Here is a 24,100-nt window from a genome sequence, read left to right on the forward strand (position 1 = left end):
TAATGCCCATAGATGAAATCATTATGGGATCAGATTCTCCTAAGTGTGAGATTGCCTAAAACTAAGTTCATATTTTGGGTGGATGTTTTTTCTCAAAAATCTTTGCAGGTTGTACCATATTAAAGAATTTAACAATTCAGCACTATAATGTGTACAAATAAGTGTCCGTGCACCAACACTACAGTATAGTACTGTGCTTTGATGATTTTCAACTTATTGTTTCTTGTGGCCTTCCTCCATTACTAGGCCACCATAGGGGTAGGCGTAAAGAACACATACCTGAATATGATAGACACCATAGGCATGAAAGGCCTGAGCGAAATCGGAAGGAAAGGGGTGCTCCTAAATCGGAGCGGTCTACCTACTATGATGAGGATGATGATAGAAAACGAGGAAGATCAGCTGAACCGAGGTCTATTCCCAGAGATCACATAGAAAGGCAAGAAAACCATATCAGTAAGACTTCTTCCAAAAGAGACCGACCTGAAAGGCCACCACCTCCTAGAACAAGTAAACACCAGGATCATGATTACGAGAATGCAAATGAGATGAATCCCATTGAAAACTTGCCTCGAAGGGTGAGATCTCAAAGCCATGACCTGAGCACAAAACATTCCAGTAATAGAGAACATCAGGACAGTTCTTATTCAAGAGCTCACAAAAGAGGTACTGGGGGTGACCATGAGTATGAGAGGCACAGGCGGAGAACACCTTCTCCACACGATGAAAGACAATTCAGAGAATCAGGTATTGTTAAACTGGTGATAGATGTAGTGGTGGTGGTATTTTGCAGTAGTGATGTCATCCATCTTTCCCAATCACATTCTCTTTAAATTTACGGTGCTTGTATAATGAATCATGAGACTTGATTCCATTCAGACCTGTATTCTTCGCAGTTGCCATTCTATCCTTTCTATCTTCCATTTTTGATATTGTTACAATCGGCTCTATTTGATTTGCATGATGCTTGTGGTAACTTTCCTGGTTTCTTATTCTACAGTAAATGAATGCAATTGCTTTGCCCTTTTTACAGATTATGCACCTGCTAATAAGAATCTCTCTAAGGCATCTTGAGATCTATAAAGTTTGCCCAATTAACAAAATAAATAAAAACAAATTTGCTTATAGTTGAAGTATTTTTGGTGGCTATAAAACCTTTATATTTGCTCTAATTCAGAGCTTTCGTGCTTTGTAAAATCGGGTAAACCAATTGCGTTTCTGTGTGTTTCTACATATATTTATTTGTCACAGTTCTTAAATTGTAATGCGTTATAATTTTGAATTAGGTCACCACTCAAAAGGTCACAGAGATGGACCTCAAGGTAGAAGCAGAGATATCCGAGATGCTGAGATCGCCAGGAGACTTCAGGAAGAGGAATTAAGGGTAATGTGAAATGGTTTAATACAATATATTTTTTTTTTAACTTTTCCTTTTCATTTTGTTGCATATAAAAAAATAACATACAGTTTTATTAAGAAAATTGTAAAACAATACATGGTTGTTGAAAGAAAGGGGGAGCCCAGGCCCTACTGTAGATACAAAATTCCTGCTGTGGTGATGCCACCTGGGTATGGAAAACTTTGGGAGCCACAACAGATTTCCAACTTGCCTCCTTTCTCAGGGCTAGTTGTGTCTTCAGAGTAGGCAGTGTTATCAGCTCAGCACTAAATACACCCACATCTAGTTGTTTTAGGGTGCGGTCACACTTGGCACTTTTGACAGGTAACAATGCAAGACATTGGGTGCTGGTTACCCACCGTTTGTAAATGCTACACACGAGCCACTTGTGACAGCTCCTTCAGTATGTGTGAATGTGATGCAAATGCCCTGGTGTTTCGTTATTTCATTTTTTTGTCGCAATACATTTTTAAATTCTTTAATTTACAATAAGTCATTGACATTTATCTGAAAGAGAACTTTTTTTTTGCTTTTTGTTTTAGGTGAATACTCAAGATTACAGAGCGGCACAGTTGGCACAAGACGAGGTGGGGATTTTAACATCTTATTCATTTATAACTAAACACACAGTGTATACATAGTGTTAGGGGGTTACACTTCCACTAATGCTGAGGGGTGTATGAAACAGTATGGTCAGTGATGGATGATTGTTTCAAGAAAACTGAACGAGTCAAAAATTACTGTGTAGCATAGAATATAAATTGTGAATTTAGGCCTCATGCACATGACCGTGTGGTAGCCGCATAAACTGTGGCTAGCTCACAGCCCCATAGCGTTCTATTAGGTAGGTTAATAGGGCGGAGCAAGCACTTTGTCTAGGCACGCCATGAATTTGCTGAGCGCTGGTCTCTTTCAATTAACTTTTGTGGTTCTTACTGAAGCCTTTGTTGAGCAATAGTGAGTTATACAGGAAGTGTTTAAATTGGATGGGGTCAATGTATTATGTAATACTTACATACTTACAACATAATATTTTACATCCATATTTGTATATCATGATGGCAGTGCATCATCATCATAAATTCATATAGTTACTACGTAACTAGGTTACTAATTAAAAGTTATTTACATTTTTACAATCAATAGTGACAGTGTACAGTAATATATTGCAAGGACCTGCAAGTACAGTTACAGTGATCTTGCATAGTGTAATTACTTCCAAATTACATCCTGCTCAGAGTGGATGGCATCTGCAAATGTATACTGCGCATGACAGAAGGCAGCGTTACCTCATACCGCTCACAAGTCGCTTGCGTAGTATCAAAAAGCTGCGGCTCTTGTACAAATGCACTGTGAGCGTATCCGGTCGTGCAGCGGCCACCATGTCTAATAAAGGAAACATTGCTGGACAGACACTTTTATACATAACATATAAAATTATAAGTATGCAAGTATACTTAAGGTGTGGTGAGAAGGTCTACCGGACTTATACCACTAATGAGCCCTCGTTCACTAAAAAGGTGACCGAAAAGCTTTTTGGTTGACAAAAACAGAAGTAACCCTGGAAATATAAACAGCCATTCAGACCTTAATACTCATATTGCACCTCAATCAGTCTTATTATAAAAACACAGTAACATCACAGTCCCCCCAAAAAGTCTCGTATAGTGAACGAAAACAAGGTGTAGCTAAAGGAGGAAAAAATCAAGCTAAAATTGCCATCGGAGTATATGCCCCCTAAAAAAAAATGGGCTTTTTCAAAAAATGACGAGCATGATCTCTCATTTTTTTCATAAGTGAATTCTTATCTGAAAAATATAAAATATATATGCAGCAAAGTTGTTTTACATCCCAAGATCTATTGATTTGTGGGTAAAAAATAACCTTTACAGTTACTCTTTAAGCTTTTAAATGGTGTATATATTCTTCAAATATAGGAGCTGGCACGGTGGCTAATGGAGAAAGAGCAACAATCCTATAAGAAATCTAAAGGAAGAGAAAAGTTGTCAGACCGAAAGAGACCAGATGAACGGGAGGTAGGTGGCAGCAATGTCTATAGAATTATATATAGTCACTTCCATCAATTGTTATTATGTTCAGGGTATAATTTAGCATAAGAACTATAGTCAGGACAAATATGGATTATTCCCAGTTTTGTTTTTGTCTGTACTTTAAAATGGTCTTGCATCTTGGTCAGTACTGTAAGGTGAGGGCGCACTGTATCTTGGTCAGTACTGTAAGGTGAGGGCGCACTGTATCTTGGTTGGTACTGTAAGGTGAGGGCGCACTGTATCTTGGTTGGTACTGTAAGGTGAGGGGGCACTGTACCCTGGTCTGTACTGTAAGGTGAGGGGGCACTGTACCTTGGTCTGTACTGTAAGGTGAGGGCGCACTGTATCTTGGTTGGTACTGTAGGGTGAGGGCGCACTGTATCTTGGTTGGTACTGTAGGGTGAGGGGGCACTGTATATTGGTCAGTACTGTAAGGTGAGGGCGCACTGTATCTTGGTCAGTTCTGTAAGGTGAGGGCGCACTGTATCTTGGTCAGTACTGTAAGGTGAGCGCGCACTGTATCTTGGTCAGTACTGTAAGGTGAGCGCGCACTGTATCTTGGTCAGTACTGTAAGGTGAGGGCGCACTGTATCTTGGTCAGTACTGTAAGGTGAGGGGGCACTGTACCTTGGTTGGTACTGTAGGGTGAGGGGGCACTGTACCTTGGTCTGTACTGTAAGGTGAGGGCGCACTGTATCTTGGTTGGTACTGTAGGGTGAGGGCGCACTGTATCTTGGTTGGTACTGTAGGGTGAGGGGGCACTGTATATTGGTCAGTACTGTAAGGTGAGGGCGCACTGTATCTTGGTCAGTACTGTAAGGTGAGGGCGCACTGTATCTTGGTCAGTACTGTAAGGTGAGGGCGCACTGTATCTTGGTCAGTACTGTAAGGTGAGGGGGCATTGTTTCTTGGTCTGTACTGTAAGGGGAGGGGGCATTGTTTCTTGGTCAGTACTGTAAGGGGAGGGGGCACTGTATCTTGGTCTGTACTGTAAGGGGAGGGAGAAATGTATCTTGGTCGTTACTGTAGGGTGAGGGGGTAATCTACAACTGAATCACAAAAAAAGGAATTGTATGTCATACAAAATGAAATGGCATATTCTTTGAATAGTACGTTTACTGTTACAGGAACTTGATGCCTTTTTTAAACGGGCATCCATGTATGTATAATGTTAACTTCATGGTAAAGAGAGTTGTGTGAATTGTACCTTATCCAATCCGGTACCTAACAAATAATATGGTAAAGAAAGACGCCATGCTAAATTCTGCTTGGCACTTTCTTGATGCCCCCACATAGTCATTCAACCTTAGGATGACGGAATAATAAAAGTATAAAAAATAATTAAACAAAAATTACTTGCAAAAATCCTTTTATTGTTTCAGTGCTTGTTACATACCGTATATACTCGAGTATAAGCCGACCCGAGTATAAGCCGAGACCCCTAATTTCAACACAAAAAACTGGGAAAACCTATTGACTCGAGTATAAGCCGAGGGTGGGAAATGCATTGGTTACAGCCTCCCAGTATATAGTCTGCCAGCCCCTGTAGCATACAGCCTGCCCAACCCCTGTAGCATACAGCCTGCCCAGCCCCTGTAGTAGGAAAAAAAATAACATCTTTCCGACGTCCCCTATAGGTCCTCTTCTGTCTCAGACTGTCTCAGACAGAAGGGAACCTATGGGTGACGTCAGAAAGGTGAGTTTTGTCTTTATGTTTTTAGTTGACTCGAGTATAAGCCGAGTTAGGGTTTTTGAGCACAAATTTTGTGCTGAAAAACTAGGCTTATACTCGAGTATATAAGGTATATTCTTTCCCGGGTTCACACAACTTTTGTGTTTTTAGCTAAATTCACACGAGCAAAGTAGGCCAAGATCAAGAGAGGAACCACACCGTTCCCGAAGTGATAAACCATACAGGTAACTATAATGTACATTTATTAATGTTATCATTCATGTTGTAGCTAATAATGGTATTTATTTTATATATTTATAATTAATCTCTCTCATTTTTTATATAACTATTGCTCCAACTTATTCCTTCCTTTTCGTATACAAAAATCTAATAGTAGAAAGTAGGAGTTATCCACATCTTTAGCTTTCAGTTTTCTCCACAATTTTCATATTGATTCCATAAATCTGTGAAAACCAAACAAATGTCCTGCTACATAGTGTATAAATTTACTATTGGCTTTCCGAAAGCTTTGAACGTTCCCTTGTCCTGGAGTACTTTTATATACTGGGTGTTTGCCTTTTACAAATAAATGGACTGAAAATCTAGTGGAAGGCTGTCCAGCACCTTAGGCCACTGCTTGCCTGAAGTGGCTCCTGTGAACTTCCATATGGATGAAAATTCCAGAGTCTGTAGCAATGCAATAAACAGGAGAATTCTTTGGAAAACCCCTTTAAGAGACTTTCAAACTCATGGCAAAAGGAAAGAATGGATCCCTTGATCCTGTATGATGTACAGACACATAAGGCTTGTTTGGTGGCTATTTTGATGGGGTCTGCTTTTTATTATACAGGCCTCTTCCCCCAGCACCTGATGAAGATCACAGTGATGATGATCATGATTGTACAAACCGCAATACCCATGGCTCCCCAAGATCTGGGTCTAGGTCACAGCCCTCCCATAAAGGTATGTTACAAAAGAAATATACATTTTTCTGCTCCTTGCCAAATACCCTATTAGGATGTTTCTGGAATTGCTATGATTGAGGTCAAATGCATAAACAATTTAATTGCAAATGCTGTGTGTGAAAAACCCAGACTGATAAATGAAGGAAAATCTATAACTTTCTCAACTTTTATATTTTATTTTGTACTCAACATATTTTTTTTTCTTTTTCAGGTTCCTACTATAGACAATGAAAATGAATCCATTTTTGACATTGATGCTCACAAGTCTAGAGAAACCTAATAACTGATGCATCAGGGCACAAACCATTAAGACCTTTGTCTGCCCCTCTTGCGACACACTGTTCAGCATTTTACGGCTTCAAGTAGCTAACCAAGCTTCTATTGCACAAGGGTTCTGCTAAAAACATGGACTTAATAGTAACTACAGTTCTGTGACTCACTAGGAGTAATACAATCCATTGGCTATTGTAATTTATTATATTGGCGTGAAGAAGCCCATGTACTGTGGCTAGCATTTACTAAAATCCTCTTACTGTACATGTAATGAAGACTCGGTGGACGACGGTTACATTCACTCAAGTCATGTAGATCATTCTATTATTTAGAATTGGTTAAAGTAGGAGCACAGGGTCTCATAGAAAAGAATCACCAGAAAGCATCCCATTGTTTAGAAATATATGTTGGGGTTTTTTTTTTTTTTGTTTTTTTTTTTTAAACCAACCTCATAAATTTTTCACGAAAACTAGTTTCCTCGGTCCGTGTGGCTGCTCTAAAGCTTTTGAGAACCATTGCCAGAGCTGACCAAAAGTTCAGCCAAGACCCTCCTGCTGCACTTAAAAAAAAAAAAAAAAAACGTTTTTAGAAGACGACCTGGATCAGGTTGCCTGTACATTACCAATTATATCTCTTGTGATTGAGGCATACTGGAAATATTGGAAAATTGTATAACATTTCATCTTACTTAGTTTGCATTCACACTGGCGTGTGCTCGCCGTACCGTAGCACTGCTCACCTCTGCTCATCTCCATAGAGAAACATGGCGCCGTATTTCGAGAGAAGATAGGACATGTCCTATCTTTTCACAGGGTACAGAACGGTACGTTGCCACACTTGTGCGGTACTGTACCACTCCCGTAGAGCGGCATGTGCCCATTGCCATCTATGAGGGACGTATATAGGCCGTATATACTTCCACTGTATATACGTCCCCCATACGGCAGTGTGAATACATCCTTAAAAATGGGAAAACCCCTTTAACTCAAATTAGTGGGCAGCACCTGATGGCCACACACAATCTTATATAGCATATACATTCTCCAAATCATGCATATCACAGAACAATGTTGTTATCAAAAGCTACTCATCCCATGACACCCATATCTTCATATATCCAGGCAAGAGGAGAGGAAAGGGAGGACTTTTTTGCTAACCATTTTGTGGCAGTTTTGATGTTACAAATTCTAGGCCTTGGCTTGATGTGAATTGTAAACCTGTCTAGTAGCACCTCTTCACGTGGGAACATTCCTACGGAACATACAGTCGCTTCTCCTAGTTTCACTGTGAACCAGTGGTTTCCTTCTAAGTTTATTCTAAAAAATCAAATTCTTGTATTTCCTCAGGAAAAGCTGCTTGTTACACCTAGTCTATGCTGTATCATGTTTGTCATTCTTACATAAACCAATATCCAGTGTTATGACTAAAACTGCACAATGTATGTACAGGAAAAAGAAATCAAAGTGCCATTTTTGATCATTTTGTACACTCTAAGTTTGTGTTTGCTCTGGGCAGCCAGATTTTGCTGCACAAGACCATGTATTTTATATTTTCTTCATATTTATTGTTATAATGTGATCCAGTCTGTTATCCAGGATGTTGTTGATGTATTTTTTAACCAGCATGACTGTTTTTGGACTTTTGAAGATGCTGCAACATAGTCAACTTAAGGGTAAATTATTTTTTATTAGTTCTTATATTTTTTTATGGGGGTTGAATATTGGACGCTCAAGCAAATTCACTTTTCATGGTCTGTTGATTATCCATGTTTTATTTGACAAGGTCATAGTAAATTTTAAGAGGTTAAGTTGGAAACTGGAGCTTATAGAAGTGTGGTCATTACATGTAGCAAACAATCAGACAATGTGACAATGTTTTTTTTTTTAACTTTTGCTAGTAAATTTACAGCTGAAATCTGACTGGTTGTAACTAGAAAGGTTTTTATTTGTATGTAAAAGGTGAAATGATAGGTACAGTCGGTAAATAGTTATTACCATTTGACCACCGTTTTAAAGAATTTCGACAGTAATCAGCACAAAAGGTTTTAGATATTTGTAAATGCATAGCATTACTTATCTTTTATTGGTTGACGGTTATAGTATTTATTATACTTCAAAGCTACAGTAGCAAATGGAAAGCTGTTCCTTGAGAAACAACTGTAGGGGAGCTCCCATAGTGGAGAGATGGAGCTGGGATTTGAAAGGGAACTTGTCAGCAGAAATTGACATGGTAAACCACTAACCGCACGTTGTCAAGCTAGTGAACTCCTTCCAGATGTTTCCTTCATGGCCCAGTGCGGCGGCATTGAGCAGATAAATCAACTTTGTTGTGAGATGTAAATTGGTTGTATAAAGTCAGAGATCAGCACTGAAGTCAAGCTCTCCCCACTTTGCTGTAATTGACATTATAACGGTCTCTCCAGAAGTTTGGTGCATGATGTCAATCACAGTAGCTGGGATGTTCTGAGACCTGAGACTTTGATTCTCTGAATGATGTCTCCATGATGGGCCAAGAAACACAATGTGGAAGGTTTGAAGTTTTTAGTATAACATGGTAAACATAGTATAACAAAGTGGATTATTCGCCTGTTTCTTTTGACAGGTTCCCTCTGCAGTAATCTAGCCTTTTTCAATAGATAAATCCAAGTAAGTATGAACATCAAATGTGTATGGTTGTGTCTCCGTTTTCTCCCTTTGACTGCTATGCAGAATAAGAAATGCTGCATAGTATGACTTTCACATGTAAACTATAAAATGGTTTTGCATTAAAAATGCACCTTTTAAAGAAGTCTTCCCACCAGTAACAATTGTCTGTTATCCGTAAGTTATAGTGTCTGATCACTGGGGTCCCACTGTCAAGACATGTTGGGTCACCAGAATAAGGGTCCTTTACAATTCACTGATGGTGCATATCCACAGCAAACCATGATGTTTATTCCTTTAGGGTGGATGGAGGTCACCTGTTATTTGTGGTTACTGTTCCATACACAATATGATTGTCATGGCTCCATCAACAGCACTTGGGACCTCTATTCTTGTGATCACTGGTGCTTGCAGCAATCCTCTGTTCAATAAGGTATAAGTGTTGTAAGTGGGAAAATCCCTTTAAGGTAATTGTCATATTGGGCATATTAATATTCTCATGAACCATGGATTTATAATCTCAGGACTCTAATCGCATAATTAAATGTTACCCGTAATGATCTAAGATGTGTGTTTTGCATAAAAGATACTTCTATATTTTGATGATCATTTTCTTAGTTTGTGATGACATTTTCTATTGATCCTCCATCTGTATAATAAAATTGCACTGAAGTAATAGAATGAATGTAATGGGAACAACCAACTATAACATATATTATATATATGTTATCATTTCTTTAAAGCCCAAATTAATTTTGGGTTGTTCCAAACAAATCTTTGCACTACACCGATGAAACAGATTTTGGGACTTTAGTAGGGACTATGAATGGGATCCAACAAAACTTCTATAGCAAATTAAAGTTAGTTAAAAGCAACCAAGGAATTGTAAATCGTGCAGAAGTTTTAGACTTCTCTAACGTATCACTTTACTGGGTATCTTATAGGAAACCTATTTCTTTACATACATGGACTTGTTAAAAACCATTATATATGTTGTGTTAGATATACTGGAGTCATAACTTATCTATATAGCATTTAGGTTCACACTCTCTATACCATTACAGGGGCACATTGCACCAGACACCTTTCTGAAAAGTAGCGCAGACTCAAAATGGAAGAAATGTGGTTTGGCTTTGCTTCACTGGTGACACCGACATTTAGTCTTCTAGATCATAGCGTTATCAACCTGCTGCCTAACGGCTAGGGAAAGGTAATAAAATACACAAAGCAGCTGTTGTCTGTGTATATCCTTGACGGGGGCCTATAGAGACAGCCGCATGCAGTCTATATATTTTGGTACAATTGCATCTTCTATTCAAACTATACCGGAATTACGCTGTGAACATAGGACAGTAGATCTGTGGTCGGGCTAGAACACATAACCGCTTGGATTTCTATAGATGGGGAGTGTGACCTAGCCAAGCCATGGCTAACTCATGGACAATGCTTCTGGGTCTGTAGATTGTCTTCTGGATAGACCCTGAAAGTCTCTGCCTTTTTCTTTTGCATGCTTCAATCATTCAGTTTTACTTTGTGTTGACATTTAAGGAATTCTACGCCTTAATTTAATCCCTATAATGCACCATCAGGGGTTTGCCCGTGAAAGAAAGTTCTCAAATTTTAATCTCCTAGTAATGTTAACACAATAAAGATCATTTTAATCCCATACTTTGCAATTTTAGTCGGTATTATTGCTGATTTTGCTCCTATCACTGCCCAGGCTGGTCACTATAGTGCCTCTGGCTGTAGTACTCTCTGCCTCTTGTCCTTCCCCCTCCCTCTGTAGTACAGGAGAACGAGTTTATGGTCGTATCCAGGGACAGCCAAATTGTAAACACTAGGACTGATAGGTTGGAATTATGTCTGTGTCTATGGCTGTATTTTGTGTTAATAACAATGAATTAGAGAATGTGTTATTTTGTTTTCTGAGTATATTTAACAATCTTGTCTTGTCTTGTCAACCAGTAGTTGATTATAATAAAGGTGGATTGATCAGTAGCCCTTGGTTCAAGCTTTCTAAGGGACCCGTGAATTCTCATACATTTGTTCCTGCTCTTAATATACATGTACACAAGAATAGTTGCGGGACCTTTGAAGGACCTCTAAAGCCGCATATCGAAAGTGGGCAGAAAGGACACATCCTCCTTTCCCAAAGAAGCTTGATTCTAATGCCATATGTAGGAGTGAATTTCAGACTTCTAGGGGCTATAACATTCATACAGTCCAGGGCCCATGGCAGTCTTAATCTGCCCCTGATGCTCTCATATGCCCTGTCTTCTGCTACTCACCGTGACTGTTCAAGTCAGCAGCTGCAGTATGTAACAGCAGGCATGGCACATGAGGGCATAGCAAGCATGTGCTATATGTCCCATACTAGGCAATGTCATCAGTAGGGGCAGGGCCGGAGGAGGTAGTAGAAATGGTAGAAGTTCCCCTGTGGGAACGTTATGCCACAAGCTGGAGAGGCTCTAGTAATGCCCCCCCCCCCCCCAAAGCACTTAAGCCACATTTACATAAAAGTTATTATAAGGAACAAGCAGGCTAATTTAGCTAACAAAGGTATGCCTGCGTTAAAGACTTGAACCTCTGCAAAGCACTGGTGGTGCACTGTAGAGGTTAACATAAGATAAGATAATCAGATTTCCTTTAACTTTCTTTCATCCATTTTCTCTGCTACGGATGCCAAATGTATTACTTGCCTCTTTTTGATGCCAATCACATACTGTTAGCAATAGTTCTATCAATTGTTACCTCTAGATAAGTTATCAGGGCCGTCATGTGCCCGTTCTCATTTCGTCATATGCTGAAGTGTTTTTCTAGGCCCATGTAAAGTAAAAGCACAGCATGTAAAATAGGAAATGGGGATATGATCCATGGGCATTTAGTGGCCCTAGATCAGTGATGGCAAACCTTTTAGAGACCGAGTGCCCAAACTACAACAAAGACCCGCTTATTTATCGCAAAGTGCCGACACAGAAATTTAATTCGTGATTTATACTCCCTGCTCTGTCACAGTTTTCATTGATACCAGCACCCTGAGGACACCAATAAAGCAGAAAATACTCCCAGGTACAGCTGTCACTTTAAAATAGCTCTGTGCAAAGCAAGTCCTGGGCTGTCTGGGACTGCAGGAATATACCTGGAGTCATGTCCGGTGATGGTCTGGGTGCCCACAGAAAGGGCTCCGAGTGCCACCTCTGGCACCAGTGCCATAGGTTAGCCATCACTGCCCTAGATGGTGTGTGTGTGTTTTTTGGGGTTTTTTTTTTTGCCTTTTCCTGCTTTATTTCAAGCAGATTGTATAGTCTCTGCAGATTTTGTTTTTGGCTTGTAATATGACATTTTATTTCATAGTTGTTTTTATATCAAAGAGTGACAATCAGAGATTCATAACTTGCTCTAGTACTTTGAAGGTAATCTGTATTACTGTGGCTATTGCAAATTTCAGAAGTCCTTGATTATTTCATTAGAGTCTTTGCACTTGGAATCCTTAGTCTATCTGCATATGGAACAGAATGGTGACTCCAAAAGCATCAGAAACCTGCCAAAATAAGCTGGATTCTGATGCAATTGTATGTAGATTTAGTGCTGCTGGGAGAAGGGAGGGGAAGGTGAAAGCAAACTGCAGTGTAAGTATGAATTTGGATCAATGCCATGCGCTACGCTCCTACTATACGCCGTGGATTTTCTGTGTATAGAGCCCTATTTACTAATTGACGCCCTTCTTTTAGCTAAAATTTGTTTCCCTTACATCCTCAGAAATCAACTTTTATCAGAGGGGTTGTGACCTGCTCAGCCGGTCCCTCCCATTTACACCTCTCCATGTCCCACGCCTTTTCTCACCATGTCATGTGACCAGTGTGATATCCTCGAAGGTCCTCTATCCAGTTATGTTTGCAACGTCTACCCATTGTATGTATCTGATAAAAAGGCAGTATCGTGGCATAATCAGAGCATGGACTTCTACTCCTCCCCATGACTCGATGGAGGCATGCTGTAATTTTAGGTTATCAGACACATACATGGGGTAGACTGCATATTTAACAGGACCTTAGATGACATCAACCGGTCACATGACATAAATTGGCCAATGAAGTAACAAATCTCTCTCTCAATGTTCCACATAGCAGTCTGTCCTAGCAGTGAGACATGTCAATCAGAAACAAGGAGGCAGGGCAATGCAAGTACCCACTTAATATGTAGGGCCTTATTGGACTCTTGTAGTGTCATTGAACTCCCTGGTTGAGGAAGAATGTATATGAAAGAAAAAAAAACTGTTAAATTACAGTATCTTGGAGCAATGACTTGCCCATTTTGTGGGATATATGGCACGCTGTTGATGACTACACAGCAGCTGGAGCGCCATAGATCTCGGACCACTGGTATAAAAGGATTGCATATATTCATGGATTTCTATCCCCAAAGTGTTTTTGTACGTTTTTTTCTTTTTAATTTTTTTTTTTTTTTTACATAATTTTAGTGATGACTGCTTTGTTATAGATAAGCTACAGAATAAACATTTGTATTAAGTTCATTAATGTTTGCCTTTGTGTAATCTGCTTAGCTATCTAGCAATAAATATTACTGGATGGCTTCTACAGAACATCAGATAATTTGTTTATATTTCCAGCTCACTTTCTTTATATTATGTTCTTTTTCCAGATTTGTTATATGCTGGGGTTGAATGTATTTTTGTGCTAATTTCTATCTAATTCTACAGCTTGTTTTTGTCCTATACTTGAGTTCTGGCTAAGAAAGGTCTGCGTGGCGTATGTATAAAATATGTACTTTTTAGCTAGGAAGGGTCACAACCTGGTTATTACATCAGATTTAATGAGACAAAAACTAGTTGTAGTCTAGTGAGAACATGAAAATCTTTCACTCTTTGTGGAGTCTACATACCGGACATGATTTTTTTTCACAATAACTAATGCAAAAAGGTGATGAAATGACTCTTACCCAGAAGACAGAAAGAGATAATAGCATATTGTGTCGGACCTCTCCATAGAGCGCCTATAAGGGTAATACACTGTGGGCAAATTCGGGTAAATGCCTATCACTTTTGTTTCAATGCATACTCCCTATAGTTCATCTATGCAATTCCTTTTTGACTGTTCATGCTGTACATAACGGGTTTTGAAATGACCTTCTATTTTTTTGACCAAAGTATCATATATTGAATGTACTCATTTACTTATCAAGAACTCATGAATGTTTATGGAATGTTATCTGTAGCTCGTCTTGTTCAATAAATCGTATTGATTATATAACAAGTTCATTGTTATTTTCTGTCTAAGCATATGAAAGTTTGGGGGTAATGCAAGTTATTTCACAGCATGGCATCTAAAAGGGGACTGTATGTGTTCATGCCACTGCCTCTTGACTGTGCAGTTAATGGCTGGGATCATGGTATCCAGACTATAATTAGGAGCACCCCCGCCAGCACCCATAGTTACTGGGATATTGGGTGCTGATTTGATTCAAGCGTATAATTTTTAAAACTTTTTTTTTTTTTTATGTATCATTCACAATAAACAAAAACCAAGGTATTTGCTCCAGTGTCCAGAGTAAAACTAATTAATAAGTGATTATATTAGACTACAATACAGAATATTTATTATTGTATAGAGTGATAATGATTCAGTATTGTAGAATAGTAGGCATAGTAGCACTTTTCTTAAATGACAATTTTAATTTAATTTAAAAAAAGACCATAACCACACTTCAACAGATAACCAATGTCCTCAATTAAAGGAAGTCTACCTTAAAAATCAAACATATTACACTATGGACACTGACTGTGGTAATCTCCTTATATTTGTCATCTATTTAATAATAATTCCTTTATTTATATACTTCACACAGATTATTCAGCATTGCACATAGCTTACCAAATCAGTCCCTGTCCCCAATGGGGCTCACAATCTAATCACCCTACCAGTAGGTTTTGGAGTATGGGAGGAAACCGGCGGAAACCCACACAAACACTAAGAGAACATACAAACTATTTGCAGATGTTGACCTGATTGGGACTTGAACCCAGGACAGCAGTGCTGCAAGGCTGTAGTACTAACCACTGAGCCACCATGCTGCCTATAATGGCCTCTTTAGTTTCAAAATAAAACTTTACTTTATTTTTTAAAATTTTTGCTAAGGAGCCCAAAAAGCTTTGAGTGTATTAGAGCAGAGCCCATCCCTGCCTTTGCTAGTTGTGCAGGAGAAATTACAGTGGAACCAAAAGACATTGCTGCAGTTAGGATGCATAGCAGACGTCTAATGACAACTTCTTAACAACCACCTTAAAAGGAACCTACCACCACGAATCTACCTATAAAGGTAGAACGGATGGTAGGTGGATGTATGGGACGTGAGGATGGCCCTTTTTAGAGCTAATCCTCACGTCCCGACTATCTTTTAGAAAAATTTATTAGACTAATATGTACATTTTGTTAAGCGCCTACTGGGGCGTGGAGTAGCCAGACATGAGGTTACACGTCGCGGCTACTCCATGCCCCAGTAGTCTCTTTTCTCCTCCTACCCTGACATCTCCGGCACGCAGCTTTGAGGAGCTGAGGCTCAGAGAAGCCGGAGTTCGGCGCATAAAGAAAAGTGGCTACTGGGGCGTGGTGTAGCCACGACGTGTAACCTCATGTCTAGCTACTCCACACACCAGTAGCCGCTTAACAAAATTTACATATTAGCCTAATAAAGTTCTCTAATAGATAGCCGGATGTGAGGATTAGCTCTAAAAAGAACTATCCTCAAGTTCCCATACATCCACCTACCGCTCGTTCTACCTTTATAGGTAGAATCGTGGTGGTAGGTTCCCTTTAACCTATGTTGCTACAGCGGTGCTTCAGAAGAAGATTGGAGGACATGGCTTGTTTCATTTTCCCATACTGTTTATAAAATTAAAGCTAAGTTGTGATTGGTTTCCATGGGCAACTAGAACAGTTTTACCTCGGGGTGCGTTCAAACGTTGCAGTTAAAACTGCATCGCAATTAGTTTTGGGTTGGTTTTAGGTGGTATTACTTATTTTAACAAGTGAAAGACATCAAATCAACAGGTGAATGAAATTTGAACAGCTTTCTCCTTCAAAATCAAATTCACCCATTCAGTTCATGTCTATCACCAGTGAAATTGACAAAACTGCACCTAAAACCACCTCAAAACTAATTGCGATGCAGTTTTAACTGCAACGTGTGACCGCACCCTCTGACAATTCTGATAAATCTCCCTTGTTGGGTCATGCATGTGCACAGCACTGATGCCCATGAACGGAATAGCTCAGTGTGCGTTCACACGTTGAAGTTAAAACTGCATCGCAATCAGCTTTGAGGTGGTTTTAGGTGCAGTTTTGTCAATTGAACAGGTGAAAGACATGAACTGAACAGGTGAATGAGATTTGTGGAGCAGGTTTCCCCTTCAAAATCAAATTCACCCGTTCAGTTCTTGTCTTTCACCTGTTCAATTGACAAAACTTCCCCTAAAACCACCTCAAAGCTGATTGTGAAGCAGTTTTAACTGCAACGTCTGACCGCACCCTCAGATCCAGGTTGTTTAACCTCTTGAGTGTCTAACTGGGTGCAGAGGCAGTGGGCTCCCTCTGTCACTGTCGGCACCCAATAGCAGCGATCGTGGAGTGGTTGTGGTGTCACACAGCAGGAAGTGCTGCTTGTACTATGTTTCTATTAGGCCATGCCAATCGTCTGTCATTTCTGATGGTATAATACACTGCACTACATAGGAGGTACACTATATTATACAAGCAATCAAGTATTTGCATGCCAGTGCCCCCATCTGGGACCAAAGTAAATATATTATGAAAAAGAAAAATTCCACACCTTTACCAACCCAAGCTGGAAAACTATAATAGGATGTATCTTTTTTTCCTTTTATTGTTTTAAAAGTTTGTTGACATTTTGAAATGGTCTTTCAAACACAGTCATATTAAAACCTCATGCACACAACAGATAAAAAACGTTTTAATGTGAATTTCATTGCTAGATAAATGCAGATACTTTTTATTAGAAAAAAACATCAAATTTGCATTATTTTTTAAATATACTATTCAATAAGGGTTAGTAAATGTTTATCAGTGGAATGTGAAACACAAAATTGTTTTATTAAAAACTACAATTTATCCCACAATAAACAAGACCCCATATAGCTATAGCGACAATAAAATAAAAAAAAGGTATGGATTGTAGAAGATATTGTGGAAAAACACAGGCAAATAACTTGGTCATTAAGGGGGTTCTCCGGTCATAGCAATTTAGGCCCTATCCAAAGTGTATGGCTGCTCTGGTCATCTAGTTTTCGAGATCCGGGCAGTCCCATCACTTAGACCCCCACTGATCAGCAACTTCATTTTCTATCACTGGAGAACCCCTTTAAGGTGAGATACAGGTATGGTTGCAAGGGGTTAAAATCGCTTTTCACAATTGTTTCAATCTAGTGTTTACATAATAAATCTTAATCTTTATATAGCGCCATAATATTCATGGGATACATATACAAACAAAATAAGGTATTACAGGGCAATAACATATGAAACAAGAGAACAGAAAGCTTTGTTTTCTTTCTTTTTTTTTTCTTTACAGTTTCTACATTTAGTTATTTTAGTGATTTCTGCATGCCTTGCCAAAAAAATTTAAATTAAAGGAGATCAAAACCCTGCATGATAAACCAGGGACTCCTACTCACAGAAGCACTGTGGCTTTGATAATCTTCATATATTTGTTATCCATGTTCTCCATCTTTCTGAAATCAACTTTTAACATGTTAGTGAGCCAAACGGGCTCAGGGGTGTGTTACCAGACTCCCTCCATGCTGTTGCTGTGATCTCGCCAGCAGAGAACACACAGTGCTACAGCTGACTGGTATGCGCCCAGAGCCCAACTGGTACATTAGCATAAGATTAACAGATGATTTTAGAAGGAAGGTGGCCCTGGAAAACAAATATAAGAAGATTACCACTGTCACAGTGTCTGGATCTATGGGTAAGTGTCCCTGGTTTACCATGATGGATTTTTGTAGTAGATTTCCTTTAAGTATTCATCCCTAACCAAATGGAGTAGAAATGTTGCAATTATTATTCCAGCTTATCTAGTGTTGTGATTTGGACATTGCCTGTGGTTTTGGCACTATTGTAGCTTTAATATTTTGGCAATTTGACACCTAATAGGCTTACTTCACAATATATGTTATACCGGATAGGGGTAAACATGGTGAATGATTAGGCATAGACCACTGAAACCCCCACAAGAAGAAGTGCCCCATACCTCAGTATTCCCTGTGTATAGGGGATAGCAATATACGCAGGACATGATATAAATGATACATGCCTAGTCACTACTACCATATACTGAACTGTATTAAGTGGGTTGGTATCAAGGGTATTTTTTGGGATACTTTATTCATTTCTTTTGTTTTTGGCCCAGATAAAGATCTTTTGAAAAGTGCATTTTGATTTGCTGATACTTATCAACCTCCATGTTCTCTAATACTGTATATATTACATGTTGTGTCTCTGCGCAGCAAGGGCTTTACCATGTGATTAAAGTTTGCTGAGGAAGCACTTTGCATTTAGAAAACACATGATTTACATTTTCCTGCAGTCCAGAACTGCTAAACAAATCTGATGTAATGTGTTTACTGAGGAGCCGATAAATGAATTATGGTGCATTCAAGGATTTGCAGAGCTGGCATTCAGCAAGTTTATCTCAATTACCGGGCTAAGGTTGTTATGTTGTGGTTCAATTTAAATTCATAGTATAAGCAAAATCTAAAGATTGAAGCTTGTCCTATGATATAATTACACAGCGCTCCAAAAATGTGGGGAACCAATGAGACCAGCATAAACTTGTCAATCTTGTATCATAAATAGTCAGCGCTCTGCTAACATGCAAACACATTTCTAGAACCGCCATAAAGTAAAGGCTTTGTTCTAATTCCATATACAGCATAGCATGCGTAATCTGTTTAACCTGTCTCGCTATAGTTTACCATCAAATTAAATACCATCAAAGAAATCACAAGGGATTCTGGGGGCTTACTTAAGATCAAAAATAAGCCCAAAAACTGCTGCAGGCATTGCTTACTGGAAGGTAAACAGACATCTGTCAGAATGTTTATGTTTTTTACCACATATTGAAATCCCTACACACACAATAGGAAGTTTAGAAGACTGGGGAGCGGAAAAAACTGGGGTACTTAAAAGGAAATCTTTTGACATCTTTCACCGTAAAAAACTGCGAACAGTGTTTGATGTCCCTGGAGTGATGTTATCTTTGTGTTGTTAGTAGCAGCAGGACTGTGAGGAATGGATTTATATTCCAGTATAGTAGTTTGTACAAGTTCACTAGGGAGTTGTCCACACACTGCTGTGCTCTTAGCCCTCTGCATTGGACTACTCAGACCTCTTCTTGGCTTTAAGTAAGATCTGTAGCAGACGTGAAGCAGTGTCTCTCGTCAGCTAAGACATTAGTTAATTGAATAAATCATTAAGCAGGTTTTGTAGCCCTTTAATTTATTGTGTGTCATTATTGCTCTGGTCACTTAGACAGCTTCATAATAAATGGCTTCATCTGTAATAGGAGTTGTTAAGGTCTGGAAATAATTTGCAACTTTTTTCACTAAAGACACAGAAAATTTTCACCCACAGCCCTCCTACTACCAAGTCTTATTACAGCTAGATAAGGAGGAATGAGGTAGCAGGTAAGGCCCTTTCCACACTTGCGAGTGTGATGAGATGAACTTGCATCACACTTGCAACGCATGCTGCCGGGATCGCAAGGCCCGAACACTGCACACCGGGACTGAACTCAGCATGTCAGTTCACTCCCGGTGTGCAGCGTTCGGGCCGTGCTTTCCCGGCGGCATGCGCTGCAAGTGTGATGCAAGTTCATCTCATCACACTCGCAAGTGTGGAACGGCCTAAGTCTGTACTGTTTGCAGAGTTCATAAAAAGAACATTTGAAACAACACTAAGCAAATCACAGAAATGTGTAAGCACCACATTGGTTCTTTAAAAGAAGATCTGTCACCAAATTTTACCTGTCACACCAGTAATACCTCCTGGTAAATGGTTAAAATTCCTCCCCATTTCACCTAAAATAATCTGCCATGAAGGTACTGTACCTTAATTACAAATTAGTAGACAACAGTCAATTTCTGAATAGATGAGTCATGTTTTCTCCAGTGAATCCCACCTCCTTCTTTTAATTGACAGCTCAGAGTCTCTTCACAACTCAGCCGAAGCAGACAGGAAGTCCTCTCCTTGTCCACTTCCTTTTAACATACAGTAAAATAGGGAATGCAAAAAAGAAATTTCATAACCTACCTGAGGGTGATGGGAGTTGGTTCAAAAGCTGAAGACAGATGTCCCTTTAAGATTTGTGGCTGATCTGTCTTTAAAAAGCCAGCCACTTGATTCTACTGGATTAGTGTGCACCTGTTTCCACAGTAAAGCAAAATCCAAGGACAGCAAAAACAGATAACATAGATTATCCACATCCCAAAGAGTCATTTATCTAATAACATATAAAACAATTTATGCTTTCCTATGTATCAAAAGTGTATCTATAGTACGCTAAAAGTCAAATTACATACAATATACAATAATATTAGCAGAAAGACATTCTTGACATGTGTGGTTGGTTGGGATCTCTGAGCCCTACCAATATGATGAAAAGCGTTGTAATGCACAGTGAGCTGGACCTTACTTGCGCGTCACACTGCTTCTCACCATACTGAACAGGGAAGTAGATTATCATAGTAGTTCAGATGATTTGCACATTCCTGTCGTTGTGAGATCCACACTCCACCAGAAACTATGACTGAAATGTTGAAGTGTCATCGCAGGCAAAGTTTCGAGTGCAATGTAGAAACCTCTCCATTAACTCCACAGCCATTCATTCCTAAAATTACAAGGATGAGATGGTATTAGGGTCAACTTGATCAACATAGTCAATTATAAAGCATATCACAGATATGTGACACAGACATAGTATAGGAGGGATCTGGTTTGTGAGAATTGTGTTGTATCAGTGTAAAAGGACATAATAAGGTGACAGTAGATTTTATTTAAAGAACAAGACGTGTAAGGTTGATTGGAAAGTTGTAAGGCATCACATTATGTCATGCACTCACTGAACTAAATGGTGGAAACTAGATGTTACGATGTCTTCCAGCTTATTGTATGATGTTGCAGTCTCCGTCTATCTCTCTCCTCTATTCATCATTTCCTGCCCAGTTCTTCCTATTACACACACAATAGTTGATACTTTTTGTGAGCCGTTTATGAAAGAATTGGGGTTACCTTTGAAATCAATAATAAGTCAAAGTTCAAAACGTGAACAAAATTGTAATTATGTGCTGTGAAAGGCTAAAGTCCTGTGTCTAAGTGATGTGGGGAGAAGTGTCTCCCCCTACACAAATGAGTTTAAACCTAATGTTTTAAACCAAATGTTTTACATTGTTTACCAGCAAAACATGTATAGCTTGTTCCCAATTGCAAGTGTGAAGGTTTAAACTCATTTGTGTAGGGCAGACACTCCTCCCCGCATCACTTATGGTAACGGCCGACCCCAGCCTAACTGTCACATCACATCATTGCAATTCTGGTAACATTTTGAACATTGACATATTATTGATTTCAAAAGTAACAAAAACAACCTCACATTTTTCATAAATCAACAGGTCACAAAAGTATCAACAATCTCTGACCCAGGCCTAGCTGTCCACGACCTCCCAATGACTAGAGGCCGGGTTGTATACACCTGTGGAAATGAGACTGATAGAAACACCTGAATTTAAAGGTTTTCACAACACAACCTAATGACAGGTTCCTTTACCAATTTAGTCATGAATCCTTTTTTATTAAAATAATCCCTTGCGTCATGCACCTTAAAGAAGTAGCGAGTTAAATAATTTTTTGTGCAGAAAATACAGTACATCAGGGTGGAGGGAAAAATGAAAAAATGACAGATAGGCGCCAAAAAGAAGAGAAATGCATCAACTTACTTATTTCTTGAACAAAGGATCATTCAAGAAATAAGTACATTTATGCATTTCTCTACTCGTTGGCACCTATCTGTAAGTATTTTTTGCGTCCACCCTGCATTAATAATGAATGTGTCCAGATACTATTGTGCGGTTATTTGGCACACTTACTCACGGTTTAAGGAACCAGATCAGGGAACCATGAGTAAGTGTGCCGGATAACAGCATGAAACGTGGGGGTTTTTTTTACCCTGTTCATTCGGACATACACTTTGTTGGTGTAGAGAAGTTTTATGCTGCAAGAAGAGGATGGAATAAAATTGTTTACGCTGGATGTTCTGTTGTCAGTGCTGGATTAAAGGAACTCTTTCTCTATGTCATTGTGATGTACTGTATCCATCTACATCATGTGTTTCTCTAACATTATTTCTAGACAGCAATGTATATACATCTACTGTATGGAGTTAAGCAAAGTACCATCCACCTGTCAGAGTGAAACTGCTCTATATTACAATCCGATGCAGTATGTTTAACATCAATTCAGTATCTGTGTTATCGGACGATATCACCTACCTTCTGTAAAATGTGCCCCCAGTTTATGGAAAAGTAGATTCCAGAGACGATCCAATGATCATTCCCCGTATGCGCACTCTAGAACCGCCAAAGGAAGATAAGTAACACATGTAAAGAGACCTCTTGCCTTATTTTGCTTCACTGATCAGAAGATACCAAGCATTCAGGAAAAACCAGTTTAAGGAATGAATGTATTGTCATAAGTAGGTTTCAATTTTTGAGAGAAATAAATGTTTGCATGGCGAAAGTACAAACTTTGCTACAAGGTATAGGCATTCCATGCCGAGATTGTCAGAAACATTCTTACTGCAAAACTGAGGCGTTGCTGACAACACCTAAGGCGCTTCATAATGGGTAAGATGTAAAAAGTGGTTCCTGTCCATATGTATGAGCCTGGATCAGACCCAATTTATAACTCATGTACCCACCACAGACACTGTAATCAATATATATTCCATCTGGGAAAATCCCTTTAAACTGCAGGCCTCCTGCAAGGGATGAAAGTCACATCAATACTCAACCTGCTGAAGTTTTAAAACCCACATGTTCATAAGTATTTTAGTGGGCTCACACAGGGACATGATTACCACCATCCCATGTATGAAGCAACTTTTGGAGCAGGTCCTAATCCTGCCTGTGTTTGCAAAAATATATTTTCTTCATAGCGTGTGAACAGACCTTTACATGATATCAAATGGGCCACTAACAATGGACCATTGTTTGCGGCCTGGGAATTCACATTATTATTATCGATTTATAAAGCACCATTAATTCCATATGTGTTGTACATTCCGTACGGGGTTCACATACATGGAACCAGTGGAATGTGGACCCTACCTACCCTACTATTCATGTGCTTCTAGTTATGAAATGTCACTTTCCTGGGAAACATTTCTAGTGATAAAACCTGATGATCTATTTAGGATGATTAATTAGAGGTATTCCACTCTCCTTCCAACAGAAGGAGTGATAAGAACTTCATATTATGGGGCTTATTTTCCAACATTTTCAGGGATTCCACTGCTGTGACAGGTATTTTGCAGGAGAATGTGCCGCACACGATCGGATTTTGGCGCAGCTGCACCGGAAATCGGGAAGTGGGCCGATCCGACTGATTCAGACTGAGCGCGGGATCTAACATTCAAATTGTGTCACAATCCAATGTACTTACATACACCAGGAAGAAGAAGGTGAACTCTGATAGATCTGAGCGGATCTTAGTTAATCGGAGCACAGTGCATTATCATCAGACAATGCACTTTCGATGAACAACTCCGGACACGTAAGTAAATGTGCCCCTATAAGTTCTTTGGAGACTTCCTTGAATTCAAGTCTTGACTGCATTACTGCTTCCAGCCTGTAGATGGTGCTATGAGCTTTTCTGTATACGAAATTTGATAGCGACAACTTCTGCAGCTTGTCTTCACTATCACTGCTATGGAAAATTCCAATCGTATATCTTGTGTACAGTTTATCAATATTCTTTGGAATCAATCCCAATATTACTCTCACTGTTTGT

At 39.2% G+C, this 24,100-nt stretch overlaps 1 protein-coding gene across 2 annotated transcripts in view; it reads left to right on the forward strand.

Moving 5' to 3' along the window:
- Nucleotides 1–10,199, forward strand: part of CCDC50 (coiled-coil domain containing 50) — a 38,188-nt gene extending 27,989 nt beyond the window's left edge. The window contains exons 6-12 of one of the 2 annotated variants that reach the window (XM_072142586.1): nt 247–747; nt 1,287–1,384; nt 1,942–1,986; nt 3,337–3,435; nt 5,294–5,367; nt 5,973–6,085; nt 6,299–10,199. In XM_072142586.1, coding sequence (XP_071998687.1) covers nt 247–747; nt 1,287–1,384; nt 1,942–1,986; nt 3,337–3,435; nt 5,294–5,367; nt 5,973–6,085; nt 6,299–6,318 — 950 coding nt within the window. In that variant the 3' untranslated portion in view covers nt 6,319–10,199. The remainder of the gene's footprint in view (nt 1–246; nt 748–1,286; nt 1,385–1,941; nt 1,987–3,336; nt 3,436–5,293; nt 5,368–5,972; nt 6,086–6,298) is intronic. The other variant, XM_072142587.1, reaches the window with a different exon arrangement.
- The last annotated feature ends 13,901 nt before the right edge of the window (nt 10,200–24,100 follow it).

The sequence above is a fragment of the Engystomops pustulosus genome, chromosome 3, assembly GCF_040894005.1.
Source record: "Engystomops pustulosus chromosome 3, aEngPut4.maternal, whole genome shotgun sequence".
NCBI lineage: Eukaryota > Metazoa > Chordata > Amphibia > Anura > Leptodactylidae > Engystomops > Engystomops pustulosus.